This window comes from Hyperoodon ampullatus (genome assembly GCF_949752795.1).
Source record: "Hyperoodon ampullatus genome assembly, chromosome: 5".
Lineage (NCBI taxonomy): Eukaryota > Metazoa > Chordata > Mammalia > Artiodactyla > Ziphiidae > Hyperoodon > Hyperoodon ampullatus.
In genome coordinates, this window is record NC_136918.1 from 142,697,474 (window position 1) to 142,715,398 (window position 17,925).

A 17,925-nucleotide genomic window follows, 5' to 3' on the forward strand; every position below is an offset into this window, starting at 1 on the left:
GTGGAAAAGGTAAGGGAATAAGGTGACTTACAAATGAGTAGGTTTTGCATTTGGTGTATAATCTAGATTGATGTTTGGCCTTAATGACATTTACTTTGACATAAATATCCTACACCATTAAAAAACAGATCTGGATAAACAGCTTGGAAAGGAAACATTCACAGCATCGATACAGCCCCTGTTCTCATGGTGCGACCCTGACCCTACGCTTCTTTTTTCCCATCCTATTCCCTGCTACGTTAGTGTCCTCCGTAACTTCAGAAAAAGCCAGTTGATGGTGACTATGTGTGTGTGTCTGGAGGGTAAGCTCTGGGGTTGACTCAGATGTACAGGGTTCTTGATGTGCATCCAACAGACACCAAGAAACATGCATCTCCCAGCAACACTGTCCCCCTCATGTTAATCCACGCGCTTCTCACACACAGGGTGGACGCAGCCCACCTGACACATTCCCAGGACCCTGAAGAGGTTTCAAGTCACGAGGAAGCTGAGAAAGCAGAGCCCCGGATAAAGGTATGAAGCAGTGAACAGAATGCTCATGGGGTCATTCAGGAATGGGAATAGCTAAGACTTTTTTTAGAGCGAGAAAGTTGAATCTAAAACTCTTGACACCTTCACGCTTGAATATATCGAGTCCATCTGAATTTCCAAATCAAAACCAAATTGTACTTCTGATCAGTGCCTGAAATTCGACACACAATATCCTTAGAATTAATTTTGGAATGTCACAGTTTCCCTCGACCACATGAGAGAGAACAGTAATCCTTCAAGTAGAAGAGAACATTAATGAGACCATCAGTTCCAAAAAGACTAGTAGCGATTACTAGCCTATGGGGACTAACTTGCTGTGAACATACTATATTTTGGAATACCAGGTGCTAATTTACAGTGATTACAATTGGAGTATAATCTTTAAAAGCAAACTATGCTGAAAAAGTCATTCAGTTACTTGATAATTCTTGGGAAACCTAAGAATTTTAAATGTGCATTTTATAATAAAATTCTTAATGTAGTTTCTAATCTCTCCCTCAAAAAAAAGGAGAGGAAAAAAATTCTATAATTTTGATTTTTATAAAGGTTTTTGCTCATCCATGGCTCTCTTACTCCTGAAGTATATGTTTAAGGATTCACAAAAGCAGCTATAGGAAGGAACTCACCCAATTTCATATCTGTGACAGAAGCCAAGTGTTCATTGTAGCCTTTAAATCTTATTGGAGGCAAATGAAACTTACTCAAAACCTTTCACCCTGATGACAAGTGCTTTTTAATAAGCATGTCTCCTAAAAGTGTTTCATTGAGAAGGAGTGGACAATGTGAAAATTGTGAACCCAGGGTAACGGCGTACAGATGAGGAAAGTGGTTTGGAAGACACGTAGGGATATTAACATCGTGTGCCAAACTGACTGTTTTTTCCACTGGAAATCAAAACGAGGGCATCCCAAGAGCTGCTAAACACAGCGGAATTCTGAAGAGCTCACAGAAGAAATGAGATGCACGTTTGGCTCATTTGTTATTAAACTTCCATTCCTCAGACTCACACCTGAGACGTAAAATAATTTCCTCTTTTGTCCTAAAAGGACTTTGTTCTGGCTGTGGGCAATATTTGGCAAACCAACCTTGGACCGAAGAAAAACCATATATGTGTGGTGCCCATGTCCCTCTAGCTGTGGCTTATTGCTAACTTCATCTTTTGGCTCTTCTGTGAACAATGAGGCTGGACGGGAGAGAAACATTCCACGTGTTGGTTGCTCTGTTGGTATTATTACAGCTCTGATGCTATAGAGAAAAATATAGAAACCACATAAGGATTTATATATCTCCCACTCGTAAATAGGCTCAAAGCAAACTTAGAAAAGTGTTCAGCATGATATGCACAGGATATATTTAGTATTTGCATAACTTTTCAAGTTATATGGCTAATATCAAAGGCAGATGTCTTCCTACGTTTGTCAGTGTTTCCATTCCCATGGCAATTTCTCTGTTTGCCTGTGTCCCACCTCTCAGTACTCAGGGCCGCCTGCACTTTTTATTCTGAGCAGCCAATTAGGAGAGATGACCCATCCATTCCGTTCCCAGTGACAGCACAGAGGGACCCTCCTCTTTGTGATGTGGTCCAGGCACGGACCAAAGTTAGAGCATGGAGGGCAAAGCTTGTCCCCCAACCTGCCCGTCCACCGCCCCTTATGGTAAGTTCCATAGTTCACACAGTGGTAAATATCCTTCTCCCATTTAACTTCAACTCTTAGACGTGAGCACCACCCACGCTGTGGAGCCGTCGGGTCTCGTGGCTTCCGGTGGCAAACTGGGCTTTGTAGGTTCTCTCCGGGGGAAACCTCCTGGCTGGAGACTCAGATTGGTGTTTTTTTTTTGTTTTTTCCCCTTTAAAAGATGAAATTGTTGGAAAAACCCCAGCTAGACTGGGGACAGGGAGGCCGTCCACAACTCACGGGCCCTCTGGCTGTGTCCTGGCGGGTGGCTACGGAGGGTCCACGTCTGCAGCATCGTGGGGAAGGAGGCACGCGGCCGGCTTACGGGCAGGGGTCCAGGGGGGCGCCGTTTGCGGTGCTCTGGCCCCGGTGTCTGGAGAGCAGCTTCGTGTTCAGGATCCGGGCAAGCGTCGCCCCCTTCCTCCGCGGCCCTGCCGGCTGCTGCAGGAACACGAGGTCGTTGTGGGACTGGCTCAGGCCGGGGTCTTTCTGCTGGTGCCGCCGGCGGAAGAACAGCTTCGCGCCCTTCCTTAAAATCCCTCCTGCAAGAGCAAGGCACGGGGTCAGGGGGGCTGCGGGTGAAAAGCCGGGTGGGCGACGCGTCCAGGAGGAAAGGAAGGCAGGCGGCTTCCTCCAGCGACTCTAATACAAGGCAGCCCGTGACTGCAGCGCGCCTCCCTGTTGGCACAAGAAAGGCAGCTGGGGCTGGCCTGAGCATAGCACAGGTGCTTCCAAGGCGCAGCGAGCAGGGCTGTCACTTGGAATCCACTCCCAGGCAGGCGTCTAGATCCCTGACTTTTAGAGACTCCCCTGGCCTTACCCACTCCCCATCACGAGGAGGGATATAAACGGCAGAGCAGTGCTTTGTGCCCCAGAAAGGACGCTCATGCTATTAAAACCAAATTAAGGACTCTGAGAACAATGGTATTCACTTTGTTAAGAAATTTAAATAACATTTATTCTTTTGGGGAGGAAGATCTTTTACAACTTCAGATCCAGCACGTGTATATCAGGCTAAGTCACATGAAATGTCTGTTACTTGATCACTTTAGACCTAAAACCCTCAGTTTTGTTTGCTTTGACCTATCTGTATATGACATCAAGTGGTGCAATATGAAATAGGAAAAAAATTAGCAGCAGCAATGATTTCCACGGCAATGGTTCCTTAAAGGTTAAATGCCAGCTAACATATCAATGGCCAGAGCCCACTAACCTGCTTCCATTTTCACAAACTAGTTTCACATCCTATGAACAAGGCCCAGGGGGCTCAGGGGGCCCTTCCAGCCAGGCTGTGAAACCCATGACCACGTGCATGTAGGTGTTAATGACTTTGAAAGAAGAATGGCCTGCCCATCTCAATAAGGAGCTTTAGAGCTAATTTGCCAATTCATTCTTTTCACAACAGATCCAAAGAATACCTCAACACCTACGATATACGCAGAAACCATCCTGGTTTATCCAAACAGGAGGCTGGAAGGCGTCACTTTGCTTTTCTACATGAAATGTATGGACAGTTGTGGAACCTGACTCAGCCTTGTCCACAGACCTTTGCATAATCAGCACTTACTTCGGGAAAAACAGCACGCCCGTGACTTTAAGAGGCCATTTACTGGACCTGAACTTAAGGATGCATGTCCGAGGGGATATATATATATATATATATATATATATATATGTATATGTAGAGCTGGTTCACTTTGCTGCACAGTAGAAACTAACACAACATTGCAAAGCAACTGTACTCCCATAAAAATTTTTTAAAAAAAGAAATTTTCCAATTAACAATGAAGAAAAAAAAAAAAAGGATGTATGTCCTACTTGCCCCGCCTGGGTTAAGCAGCAGAACGCAGAAGCTCGAAGCTCCAAGGAATGGGCCGAATTTAATTCGGCCAAAGCTGGTCCAAAAGATTTGCTTTTCATTGGCTCTTAGGATACAATCAACCTACTGCGAAGACTCATTCGGACATTTTCTACCATTATCTAAAGCTGGGAGGCGGCGTGCAGGGGGGCTGAGGAAGGCTGCAAAGGGATGAAGCGGAAGGGTGAGGATAAAAGTGTCAGTGGCTTTAGGCTCAATGGGCTTCTCCTCGGGCCAGAAAGGTCTGTTCCGGGAGCCGTTCAAATCCCTGCAGGGTGCAGCGTATCTCAAAAAACCACCGGGTAGGGTGTGTTACGGCAGGGGTCACCACCACCGACAGGGCTTGACTCTGGACTCTGGCCAGTCCCAGGGGCAGATGCAGTGATGCCCACCGGTCAGTTACCCAGCATATTGCAAGTCCCGGGGCCTCCCAGCCTGACCAGGTTACCTCAGATTGGGACCTAGGAGGTATTTTTGATCTCTAGGTACCTGCTTTGGGTTAAGCTTGGAGCCCCCAAATAGCACGTGAATGGGGGGCTGTCACATTGGAACAGAGGAAGGAAGGTCTGATGGATCTACTCCGTTAACCTGGACCCTAAGGCCACCCCCCACCCCCATCTCCCCAGGGCAGGGGGCAGGGGATGGAAGTGTGAAGAGGGGAACAGACCAGTCCATCCCCCAGGCCAGCTGCAGATCTAGGGATGTGGAAGCCCAGCAAAGAGGATCTCCCCTGGAAGGCTCCATCTGCAAAGCCCACTTCATACGTGTCCCTGTGCTGAAATTCAGTCTGGGGTCTGGAGCCAAGGTCTGAGGTGTGAGCAGGGGCGGTGTCACGGGTTGGATCGTGTCCCTCCAAAATTCTTATGTTGGGGTCCTAACCCCAGCACCTCAGAATGTGACCTTGTTTAGAGATACGGTCACTGAAGAGGCAATTAAGTTATAGTGAGGTCATTAGGACAGGTGCTAATAATCCAGCATGACTACTGTCTTTATAAAAACGGGAAATTTGGACAGAGACACGCAGGGAGACGCCATGTGAAGATGAAGGCAGAGCTCAAGGTGATGCTCTACAAGACTAGGAGTGACAAAGATTGTTAGCAAACCCCCAGAAGCTGGGGGAGAGCCTGGGACAGATTCTCCCTCGTAGCCTCAGGAGGAACCAGCCCTGCCCACACCTTTACCGTGGACTTCCAGCCTCCAGAACTCAGAGAGAAGAAATCTCTGTTGTTTAAACCACCCCATGTGTGGTACTTTGTTACAGCAGCCCCAGGAATCTAACACAGACAAGGAAGGGTAGGGGAGGATCTGACTTAAGATGAGGGTCCTGAAGCACCGGCCACGTCCTCCTGTTTATCCTCGGACCCTGGACCCTGCCCCGTGGAAGATCAGGGCAGAGGGCAGATGCTAGAGCAGTCTTCTCAGCCCCAAGACACGCTGGAGTCGGGCAGCAACCTGGAAAAACTCCAGACGTCCAGGTCCCAGCCCTGAGGAATGTGATGTGAGGGGTTCTGGGGAGACATCTGGACATCAGCATCTTTTTAAAAATCCCAGGTCTTTCTAACATGCAGCTGGGGCTGGAACCACCCACCAAGGTCTGGTCAAACCGCCATCAGTACTTGGTACGTGGAAAACTGCTAAGGACACAGACGTCAGCACAGGGGACCAGACCAGAAAGCAGTGCGCTCACTTTCTTTTACATAGTTTCCTGATGCCTCTTCACGTTTTAATATCTCAGGGCCGTGTGGGACGGGGAACGGGGACATGGCAGCCTAGCCTGCAGGGCACAGCACCCGGTTCTGAGGGTCTGGCTTTGCATCCTGGACTGAGAAACCAGAACACAGGAACAGGCAAGGGGCAGCTGTGCTTAAAACTCCTTAAAAAGGGAGTCTGCACACTTCTGAGCGGTCGCTCTCGTTTAAATGACATTGCACCTGAAATGCCTGAACTTCAAATTCTCGTCACATTAACATAAAACAGCAAGGACTTGCGTCCTGGGAGCAGATCTGGCAGAGGAGATGTGTTGGCCATAACTGTTTAAACGGCCCTGCTGGCTGTGCTTTGTTCAACAGCATCCCCGCCCCAGCCAGCGCCATGTCGGCTGCGGACCTGTGCTGCCCCGACAGGCCTGCCACGCGGTGTTTCTGTTCTTGGTCCTCACGCCCACCCTCTGGAGCAGGTGTGCTCTGTTGTTAACTTCGCCTGTTCAGCGTCACCGCCTGAACCGGATGCTGTCATGTGTACCCTGGTGTGCATGGTCCTGAGGTCACGTGCACGGCTCACCAGGTCCGTGTTTCCCCTAACTTGACACCACTTGTCATGGCTTCTGTGGGGACGTCGGCTTCTTGGACAGAGCACAGTCATGTGAGGGGAGACACAGAGGTTTGCAAATCTACAGGCTGGGGCCCCGGTTATGTCTCCCAGCCACCTCTGAGGGTGCTCTTATCTCTTGCCTACAAATTGGGAAGCAGAGACTCGGAGGGGTGACGTGCTCTGCCCTACAAAGCCGTGCTCTCGAGCCTGGCTCTTCTGTGCTGCTAAGGATGGCATCTGAGCTGGAAGTGGCCAGTAGGTGTCTGGGGCGCCGGTCTGCGGGTAGCCGCTGGCGAAGCCTCTGGAGGGCAAGATGGATGCGGCTCTCAGCGGGATCGCAGAGCGGAGCCCTGCTCTCTGACAGGGTTTCCAGAATGATGCAAATCTCCCGAGAGGCATGCTGGCGGCCTGGGTAGGACAGAACATTCTAGCAACGTGAGCCCATCTCCAGGGTCCACAGACTAACTCACCAAACATGAAGAATAACCCACACAGGGGCTTCCCTGGTGGCGCAGTGGTTGAGAGTCCGCCTGCCGATGCAGGGGACACGGGTTCGTGCCCCGGTCCGGGAAGATTCCACATGCCATGGAGCGGCTGGGCCCGTGAGCCACGGCCACTGAGCCTGTGCGTCCGGAGCCTGTGCTCTGCAACGGGAGCGGCCACAACAGTGAGAGGCCCGCGTACCGCAAAAAAAAAAAAGAATAACCAGCACAAACAGAGGTTATTCCATTTTCATGACTCAATAAAAATGTTATCGTCCGTTTAAATTTGGCCAATAAAGCACAACGACCTTTGGGGTAAGTAACGCCGGAAGGACGTGGCCACAGGGGGGCTCGGTGGACGCTGATGGGGCTGCACCACAGGTGGGCGCGAGGTCGTAGCTCAGACAGGCGAGGGCCCCCTCGGCTGCTGGCAGGCGGCGCCGTAAGGGGCCGCCGTGACTAATGGACATCGGAGCTCGGTTTTCTGTGCCAGTTTGTCCCAGAACGCCCAGTGACTCCATCTCAGTACTGAGCTGAGTGCTGCAGGGAAGGCTCCTGGTCGACGTGGTCCAGATCTCCCTCAGTGCCTGAGCTCTAGGAGATAACCTGGAGTGAGGTGGGTGGGCTTCATCCAATCGCTGAATGCCTGAGAACAAAAAGGAAGGTTCCCGGGGCGGAGATTCTGCCCCAAGACTGCGGTGCCAACTCCTGCCTGCCCTGCAGATTTCAGACTCATCAACACGAACCGGTTCCTTGAAATACAGAACCTATTGGTTCTGCTTCCCTGGAGAACCCTGGCCGAGAGAGAACGCTAGTTTGGTATGTCACAGTTGACGCTGGGCCCCCAGCATCTGTCACCCTTTGCTGATAGGGAAATTCACATCAATGGGGCAAGGCAGCTGGGGCCGTTTGGATTTAATAAGCCCACCTCCCTCACTCTGGGCTACCTCATCCACCCAACAGGCAAGAAGCAAGACTCAGACCTCAGTCCCAATCTTAAAGGTGCGTGAAGGTAAGATTTGGAAACAGGTTATGTGAAATTTAAGGCAAATAACCAAAATCTTAGATGGGTTCTAAAAACAATCATAAGACTAAAGGTTAATAAAAAAACAATCATAAGGCTAAGGTATAAACAAATATAGGAAGGAATTAAAAATCTTAGATGGGTTCTAAAAACAATCATAAGACTAAAGGTTAATAAAAAAACAATCATAAGGCTAAGGTATAAACAAATATAGGAAGGAATTAAAAATAATTATTCTAAATTAGAGCTTTAATGTTGCAAATATTCCCAAATTTATTCCCACTCGTCTCAGTTTAACAGACGTAAATTGCTCATTGAAGAATGCATCTTAACATCTTATAGGTAGGAAAAGTGACCAAAAGCAACCTTACAAATTATAGTTTGCCACCCAAAGAACAGCTTTAGTTTACAAGGGGAACCACGGAAGGCCCAATTACAGAAGTAATGACTTTTTAGAACAAAGGACAATTAAGGGAGTCGGTCTGTCTGAATTTCTGGGCGAGGTTGTATTGTCACGTCAGCTAACACAGGGATACCTTCCCCTGAGATGATGGTCCTCTACTACCAGACCAGGGCACTTTGAAGGAGGAAGATGGGAAAACTGGCATCCGGGGACGGTCAAAGTGGAAAGCGATGGGAGGGAAAAGGAAGGGGGGAGGGGCTAACTTCCGGCTCAGTTATGATAGGTGCTTTTCTCATAGCAAGGCTATACTTAATTTAAAAAAATATATATATAAAACAAAAATAACTTACTGCGTAGGCAATTAATTCTGGTTGGCATAGCGATCCTCTTAAGTTAAAGGGGTGAGCAGGAGATGGAGAGAAGGAAGAGGTGAAAAGAAAAGTTTGCAACAGCAAAATTAGAACGAGAGACGCTAAGAGTCTGAAGCATTTGCGTTATATACAACATGGGACGTTACTGTGCAGGGTGCTTGGCAAGGTGTGTTTTTGTTTTCCTTTTTAATATTTTTCAGAGTCTCCACCAATGCTTTTGTTCTTACTTGTGGTAAAATACACATAACATAACATGCACCATCGTAGCCAGTTCTAAGTGTAGAGTTCGGTTGTATTAAGTACATTCACATATTTGTACTAGCACATCAATGCTTTGTTAAGCTAAAAATGAAACCAAATTTGAGGAGTGCATTTCCTGTCTTGGCTGCATCATAACCATATGTACATTTCCAATCGGCAGGGTTCCAGGGGAATTCTAAATAGGCAGTCTTGGAAAGCTTGAGCCAACTCCTTCCTGTGACAGGGGATGCAGGTGGTCCTTGAACTGAAAAATAGGCTTCAGTTTACAAAGGAGAGAAAACTCCACAGAGCTGCCCCCTAGATCACCAGTTTGGAAAAAATTCTGGTGGAAAAGAAAAACTATTTGGTACCCATAAAGCATAATCATCTAAGGTTCTGACAGTATCTCATAGAGATGCCGAGCGCAAATCTCTCAGGAAGCAATGGAATGAAAAGCAATTTTTAAAACGCTGCCCAATGTGTCCCTTTAAAAACTCCTGGGTCGGGGCTTCCCTGGTAGCGCAGTGGTTGAGAATCTGCCTGCCAATGCAGGGGACACGGGTTCGAGCCCTGTTCTGGGAAGATCCCACATGCCGCAGAGCAACTAGTCCCGTGAGCCGTAACTACTGAGCCTGCGCGTCTGGAGGCTGTGCTCCGCAACAAGAGAGGCCACGATAGTGAGAGGCCCGCGCACCGCGATGAAGAGTGGCCCCCGCTTGCCACAACTAGAGGAAGCCCTCGCACAGAAACGAAGACCTAACACAGCAGATAAACAAACAAACAAACAAACAAACAAATAAATAAACAACCCCCTACTCCCAACATCTTTAAAAAAAAAAAAAAAGAATAACAGCTGATATTATTAAAAAAAAAAAAAAACTCCCGGGTCTGCGCAGGGCTAAGAGTGAGGTACATAACTGCTGGCTCAGCGTCCGTGCCCAGCCCCAGCTGCCAGGCCTCAGGGTGGAGCACCAGGCACACCTGCCGGCACCAGGTCCCCAAGAGCGAGGGTGTCATCCACCTGGCCAGCGACGGGACAGGAGCGGGGTGGCCAGGACACAGCAAGGACGGAAACCCAAGTGAAAGAGCTCCCTGGAAGGGACAGCAGAGGGCGGGAGGGAGGCAGGGCAGGAGGGACGGGATGAGGGAACAGCGGGCTCGGAAGGGACCTGGGGTGGTGAGGCTCGGCCTTCCACAATGAACGGACGGCGGGAGGGAGGGGCGGGTGCTGTGAGAAGAGGAGATGGGCTGCTGGCCCATCAGGTCACAGACGCGGCACCCCACCTGCACCCCACCCTGCCCAGAGCCCACCTGCCTTCCTCAGGTCCAGGTGAGCCCCCTTAGGCTGCTCTGGCCCCAGGACAAAGCCCAGGCCGGGGGCGCCTGCCGGGCTGTGGACCAGCAACTGGGCCACCTTTTCCATAACAGAAGCCAGGGAGCCACCACAGAGGGCGGTGCGCATTCCCACGCTGCTCCCGGCCCCCCGACGGGTTCCTCGGGATGAGGCGCCAAGCCCGGGCAGCGGGCAGACAGAGCCCAATCTCCATCGCAGGGTCTGGAAATCACATCCAGGAACACTGCTCCTTCCTCTCTCTCCTCCTCTTCTTTTGCCTCCACCCCGTCTGTCCCGCTCTGCTCCGGCGAGGGGGCGGGTCATGCGGGAGCCCAGGAAGCGAGTGGGAAAGAGGAGGGCAAGGCAGGATGCCGACCTTCCCCGGCGGGGCTCTCGGCTCGGCCCCGTGGACGCTGGGGCCACGGGATGCTGCGGTGGGGTGTTGAGCGCCACCCCTGGCCTCCACCCACATGAAGCCCCCAGCGCCCTCTGCCCCCAGCTGTGCCAACTGAAACGGTCTCCAGCCATGGCCGGTGTCCCCCGGGGAGCGGGCACGATCGCCCCACGTAGGAACCACTGGTCCGCGGCTCCAAGAACAGAGCAGCTCCCCAAGGTTCCCGACCCGAGTGGCTGAGACTCCTATGTCTACACTCGCGGGGGAGCCGGGACTTGGTGCAGAGTTGCACCCAGGACTGCTGGTTTGGCTCCGGCCCCTGCCTGGGCTCTCCCAGCCTGTCCTCTGCACTGGGCTCTCCTATCACCGCCTGGCCGGTGGGGTTCTCGGGGAGGTGGGCGCACGTGGTGGGCACATCCCAGTTTACAGAGGAGGGAGCTGAGACTCAGTGAGTCTTGAAGCGTCACATCTAGAACTGGCCCGAGCCTCTGGACTACATTCCCTCAGCAAGTATCTTCAGGTCACCATCGTGCCAAAGCACAGTCTGGGAAAAACTGCATGCGTTGAAGACATTTACAGATTTAGAGCACTGATTTAGCGCTAATGGGAAATAGTCGCTTATTCCAATGCAGTGATTCCCTCACCACTGCACACATATTAAGTTAATGGGCTAATTTTCTAGGGAGCGCGTCTCCCCGTGGACCCTGTTAGGGTCGAGTGGGGAAGTCCGGTTTGCTTTCCGTTGGAGGGGGGAGTCTGAGAGGCACACAAGGGGAGGGGTGCCCATCTCCGCAGCTGAGGGAACCCCAGTCTCTACCCGGCTGGTCTCTTTGGCTCCATCGTGGTACATGGCTCTTGGTGACCCCTCGCAATGCTCTGGATACTTCTACTCCTGTGGGGAGCAGTGCCCAGACAGAGGAAGGGGCGCTTTTAGCCATGAACACGAATTGCCTCCACAGATGAAGAGAGATGACCCAGCCGCTCACACTGGGAAGGATTGTGAATACAGCCCGCACCCCCTACCCCTGCCCATGGGCTCTAAATGGGCTCGGGTATTCAGCGCAGGTGTTTCTGCAGGTGTAGGGGCGCTGAGGGTGGGGTGCCCTTGTAGAGGAGAAGGCAAGGAAAGCAGAGGGTGAGAACTTGCTTAGCTTGGAACTAGTAGGAGCAAAGCCGTGGGGCGGGGGGGAGTGGTGGGGAGTGGTGGGGGGTGGGCAGGGCAGGGACGGGAGGGGCTGGTACCTTTACGCTTCTGGGAAGTGCCCGGCTCCAGCTCAGACACATTCAGGGAGCGCTCCGACAGCTCATCCCCAGCGGGGTCCTGCGGGGCCTGGCCACCCCACGCCCCAGCCGGTGGCTCCTCCTCCAAGTCCCAGGAATCCAGCTCAGTCTCCTGGGGCTCCAGGGCCAGCCGGGCCCCTGCTGGGGTCTCCTCCTCCTCCTGTTCGGGTGGGGCAGAGGCCACGGCCGCCCCTGGCTGGCCCGGGGCATCCTTCTTCTGGCAGGTGCTGTCCATGGAGGCTGCGTAGTCCAGCATCAGGGAGGCGTCGTTGTCCTGAGATAGCGAGGTCTACCCGGGGGGCGAGAGACAAAGTCAGGGTAAGGAAGATGCCGAGGATACTTGGAAGAAGCAGCGGGCGAGGAAAAGCCTCAGCAGCCCTGTCCAAACACCCTGGCTGGCGGTTCCAGCGTCAGAAGGCGCCCCGGCCCTCCAAGGAGGCAGCTAAGGGAAGCAAGGGCTGAAACGCAGTGGACAGAGGTCTCCTGTGGCAGAGGGTCGGCCCGAGGTCGCAGGCTGGAGGGATCTGGGGGAAGAGCATCCTTCCTACGTACGGGAAGGCAGACAGGGTGACGGAGGATGTGAGCTCTGGAGTGCCAGATGCGATTATCTTTAACCTTTGTTCCTACAGCATTTTTGTGTTTCCTGCAAGGAGGAACTGACCGCTATGCACTTTGTATCCTAAGAGTTTATATTTATATGTAAAAGAGATGTAGGTGCTTGGGGGTGGGAAAGTGGTTCGCTGGAGGGCAGGAAAGTGACTGCAGGGATATGGCGGGGGGGGGGGGGGGGTACCTGGGGGCCGGTCTGCTGTTCCTGATCTGCGTGGCAGTTGTACAGGAGCGTCTGCTAAGTGACAGGTGACAAGTGCCCTTTTCTGAGCCAAGTCAGAAATGCCCACTGACTCAGTTTGGGACAATTTTATCATCAGCAAAGATATTAACTGCAGTCAGTTGGATGGACTAAATGATCTAGAATAAAATCTTAGAGAAGGCACAGAGGAGGAGACGGTCACGAGTCTTGCCCTTATTTCACTCATTTATCTATTCATCCTAAAGAAAACCCAGACATTGGGCCAGGCGCTTCCAGAGACGCCATCGCCCCCTGCTGGCTGCCTCTGGAAGCACACCCAGGTAAGCCCAGAGACTCACCCGGCCCCTGGACACTAAGGCCACATTGGTGACTCACCTCTGGCACCTCCCAGGACCTGTTCTGGCCTCCCTCCCAGTAGCCAAGGGGTCAACTGTCATCATGCCCTCCCGCCCCACCCTCTCATGCCCTCAAAGTATCAACCCACCCTCCGTGTCCAAAAATTCATCTTCCTCATCCCCTCCCAGCTATCCAATGTCCCACCCGCCCCTCCACTGCTCACATTCTCCTTGCTTGTTCTGAAATGTTAAAAAGAGTAAGGGACTGTAATGTGGGCCCTTGCCTGCCCGGCATCCGCCAGGGACGCCTCGCACCCGCCAGCTGCTCTGGACAAAGGTCACAGAGCAGGAGAAGGAAGGAACGGGGGTCAGGATAAGTTTTAAAACAAGCTTCGGGGCTTCCCTGGTGGCGCAGTGGTTGAGAGTCCGCCTGCCGATGCAGGGGACACGGGTTCGTGCCCCGGTCCGGGAAGATCCCACATGCCGCGGAGTGGCTGGGCTCGTGAGCCATGGCCCCTGAGCCTGAGCTTTCGGAGCCTGTGCTCCGCAACGGGAGAGGCCACAGCAGTGAGAGGCCCGCGTACCACAAAAAAAAAACAAAAAAAAACCAAAAAAAACAAGCTTCGTTTCTCTGATCGCGAAAGGCATAAACATTCACTGCAAAATGGAAACGGTTTGGAAATGTGTAATGTGTGAAGTGAAAGCTCCCCGAGATGGGGCAGCCATGAGGGTGGAGGTTCTGTCCCAAAGGGGAGTTGACATCACGCTGGTCTTTCTCTTTCAATAATTTTTCTTCACATGATCCACCAACCTCTCAACAACCAAAGCATCCTCGGTCAGAAACCTTCAAGTTTCCTTCCTCAGCAGGATAAGCTGCATCACAAATAGCCCCTCGTTGGTGAGGGAATATAAGTAGACATTTGGGGGAACTCGCTGGAGCTGATCAAGGGCTGGGGCCGGGCTGATGCAGGATGAGCTGCAGGCTCACCTTGGAGACCCCAGATATGATGATCGTGCTCTTCTTCCGCGGGGATTTGAGCTTCAGCTTCGAGGACTCGCTGAGCTGTCGGATGGCGACTTCGGCCACCGGGTCGGCACCGCTCAGCACCAGTAGCTCTGCCGGAGGAAAAGCGGGCGTGAAGCATGTTAACAAAATCTGAAGCTTTGACGGGAACTTCTGGGGTGACAGATTTGGTCTTTCAGCAGGGGGTGGCAAATATTTTCTGTAAAGGGCCAGACAGTGACGTCGTGGGCAGCCGGCCTGTTGCAAGTATTCCACGCTGACTTGGAAGCTAGAGACCGGATGTAAAAGTGTCCACGGCTGGGTTCTGGGGAAACTTTATGAGCAGGACAGGTGATGCCCCTGGGTCTGGAGCTGATGCTCTGTGGTTACACACACTCATTGAGGTGTACGCTTCAAATCATGCACTTTAATGAATGTAAATATGCCTCGATCGAGGTGAAAAACGGAAACCTCTGAGCTTTGGGGAGACTGTGAACTTTGAAAGGCAACGCAGCTACTCCCTGGCCCTCCCAGGAGCGGTGGAACACAAAAACTAGTGTTCAGGGTGACCGAGGGCTGGTGCACAGAAGCTGCTTCTTCCCAGGGTTAATTCCACACCTGGGCCAACATCCAGGGAGGGCTTAACACGGACCTGTGCCCTGCAAAGAGCTCCGTGCACATTATTTCAGGTAATTAACCCCAAGCCCTCTGAGGGAGGTGCCTTTCAGTTTCCATTTGAGAAATGGGGCAGGTAGGAGACAGCCAGGTGGGCGGCGGAGCTGAGATGCCCAGCCAGGTCTCTCCCACTCAGAGCTGATGCTGGAACTCACGCTAAGGTGTCTGCTGCTGCAGGAAGATGAAAAGGACAATGGGATGAAGGGTCAGGATGTTACCAGGAACTTTTTCTCAGTTTGGCCTCGACCCGCTGACAACAGATGCTACATTTGTGTGTATGTCTGTGTGTATATATATTTTAATGACTTAAAACATACATTGATATCCCACAAAAGGAAGATCAACTTTTTTTGGTAAACATACACACATAAAACTTTATGATAACTTTCAGTTAAACAACAAAAAAATTTATGATATCAACTCAAAGTAGTAAAGGAATTTTACTTCCTGAGAATTTTTTTACAGAAAAAATTTTCTCAACTGAGAACTTCCTAGAAAATGTCTAGGTCAATGCCAGGAGGGTTTGGAAAGACCTTTAAGAGAAGGCCAGCCCAGCATCTTTCTCAGAAGTAGAGGTGGATTTGGTTTCAAGAAACCAGGCCTGTTGGAAGTGATAAAACGGAAGAAATCCTTTAGGAATCACTGGATGTAAGATACTATTAAAATCTCTCTAAAAACACAAGATGCTACATTTCCCAAGGCAGCGGCGAGGGACCAAGCGGCTGAGAACTCTGTGGCTGCCGACCCGGGGGGGAAGAGAGGAACGTGGTGAGGACACCTGGGGAGAGGGCTGCGCTGTGAGTCCCCGGCCTTGGGACACCAGTCGGGGGGGCGCTCAGCCCAGAGCTTCTGTCCATCCTCAGCGAGCCCGTCCAGGTGCCAGCTGTGCCTGAGGAAGCTTGCAGGGCTCCTGGCTGCATGGTGCGGGCTGGTGCCAGCACCCACAGACCAGAGGGGGAACCACAGCAGGGATGTCAGCCTGGGGTGAAGGTGCCCCCATGGTACAAAGCAGAGCTGAGACAGGGCCCCCAGGAGTGGCCAATGAGGGGCATTGCTTCTGTCTAGGATTTTTCAGCTGGGGGGACCCTGCAGCTTCCAAACAACCAGGGAAGCCCCCACAGGGAAAGAGGCAGTTTTCCACTTCCGCCAGGTTCGGAGAACACACGGCCATCCCAAGACAGCAGCCATCACATGAGAGCTGCCTGCCCACTGCCTATCCCTTCCTGTCCTGTCCTTGACATTGGCAGGGTCAGAAATAGGACCCAGTGGACGGCGGTGGGGAGAAGCTGCCCACCTAGCCCTTCTTACACTGCAGGTCACACGTGAGCGAAGAGAGAAAATTTAACCCCCAAATTTAGATGATGCTCTGATTCCAAGAGACAGTGACACAAGCGACCATAAAAGTGGGAAATCTACATCCAGAGTTCCAGGGGAAACTAATCCTATTAAACAGGTTTCAGGGGACAGTGGGGGACAAAATAAAGTTGCCTTTATGATTATGTCCCGAGTCCTGCTTATTTTATGACATCTGTGGAACTAGTGCGTTGAACAAGAGAAAAAATAACATTCAGAAATTTTACACAGTGAGGCATAAGCTGGCTTTTTGTGCTTATTTTGTTCAAGTGTTCCCTGAAACTTAAGGCAGGGATGCCAACGCCACACCTGGTCTTCCGTCGACTTCCATTTCCCTTCTCTCTTTCTAGTTAGTTCCTCACTTACTATATTAAAACACCTCTCCCCAAACTCTAAAAAGGAAAAGCATCTTTCTCACCAGATGCAGGGCTCGAGGGCAGAGCCTGAAGGAGCTGAGCGGGGACCATCTGGAGTGGCCTTGCGTTACCTGTATCCGAAGAAGAGAACATCTTGCTGACGGGGGCGCCGTGGCAGGAGATGGCCTGGATGGAGATGTCCTTCTCGATGACCTTCACCCTGACAGGTGTTCTCAGGGGAGATTCTGCCCAGGAGAAATCCTGATTACAACAGCCCTCCGAAAGCTGTCTGACTCTTACAGTTACCGGAAAGTGAAATCACACCTCACTTCAACTCTACTTCATGCAGTTGGAAAAGGTAAGAGGCAAACCTTAAGATATTTTTAACAACCTCTCTGATTCTTTTTTGGGGGAGGGGAGGAATGCCCAAAAGGGGCATTGGAAGCCCAGGTTTAAATAAAATTTCAGAGAGCTTTTAATTAAGCCAGAATTTCACTTTCTGTTTTGCATTCAAGAACAGTGCCAAGTGATTTATTCTGGGATGATAATACTTTTGTACAGGCAGGAACACATTATAAATTTTTAAAAAATAATAAATCATACACTTATACAGAAGTTGTCTCCAGGGCGGTGGCTATGGGGACAGGTACAGAATTCGGCTAGATCTAAAATGACTGCACATCAAGCCTTCGAATGAATGATTTTTAACATAAGAAACTCTATGCTGGCCTCTCACGTCTAATGTTTCAAGATAGTGTGTGCTGTCCCCACGTAAACGTCATGGAGTACTTAATGTAATGAGATATTTCATCTAGGATCTAGATTTTAGCTTCAGAATTCACTACAGGTTTGAACCGTGCTTTGGCTTGTCATGTGTCTGTCTGACAAGATAGAAAGATAATTGTCTGAAAAAACAGCTATGCAGAAGCCTTGCCAATTGCCATTCTTCCTGTAACAGGACATTTTCTTACAGATAATCCTACAGCCTACAGCGGTCTGCAGTTTATAGAGGCAAGACATTTACAAGGGAGGCGTGACTTCAGAGTTTCTGCGGGGAGGACACTCACCGGAGCTCAGCGGGGATGCCCTCCCTGCATCGAAGCGAGGCTTGGTTTTCACGGCAGTGACAGTAGTGACCACGGTCCCGCACGGCATCACTGTGCGGTCTTTTTCTATCTTTGCAGCAGGAACAGGTGGAGGCATTTGCCAGGATCTCGCTTCACCGGGTTCAATGTAAGAAAACTGCAGAGAGGGCTGGTTACATGCTTTGTAGTCAGCGCAGACGGACACCCCGCCACGGCACGCTGCCTGCCTTTGCAATAACCTCTGATTTCTCTAGCTGTCGCTTAGTATCATAAGTAACTTACAATTAACCGATTTCCCCAGAACTGACACAGGATGATGAGACCCAGGCTCAAACCCAGCCACTCGGCACATAATGATGGGAACAAAAGCTGGAGAACCAAACGAAATAAAAGAGCCCTTTCTG

General features: G+C 51.2%; 1 protein-coding gene across 1 annotated transcript in view; it reads right to left on the reverse strand.

Moving 5' to 3' along the window:
* Nucleotides 1-2,528: 2,528 nt before the first annotated feature.
* The window catches only part of C2CD2 (C2 calcium dependent domain containing 2), a gene marked incomplete at both ends in the record, with an annotated part of 59,240 nt that continues 43,843 nt past the window's right edge, over nt 2,529-17,925 (reverse strand). The window contains 5 exons of the mRNA XM_079705457.1: nt 2,529-2,749; nt 11,865-12,192; nt 14,038-14,165; nt 16,568-16,681; nt 17,504-17,678. Of these exons, the coding sequence (XP_079561583.1) occupies nt 2,529-2,749; nt 11,865-12,192; nt 14,038-14,165; nt 16,568-16,681; nt 17,504-17,678 (966 nt within the window). The remainder of the gene's footprint in view (nt 2,750-11,864; nt 12,193-14,037; nt 14,166-16,567; nt 16,682-17,503; nt 17,679-17,925) is intronic.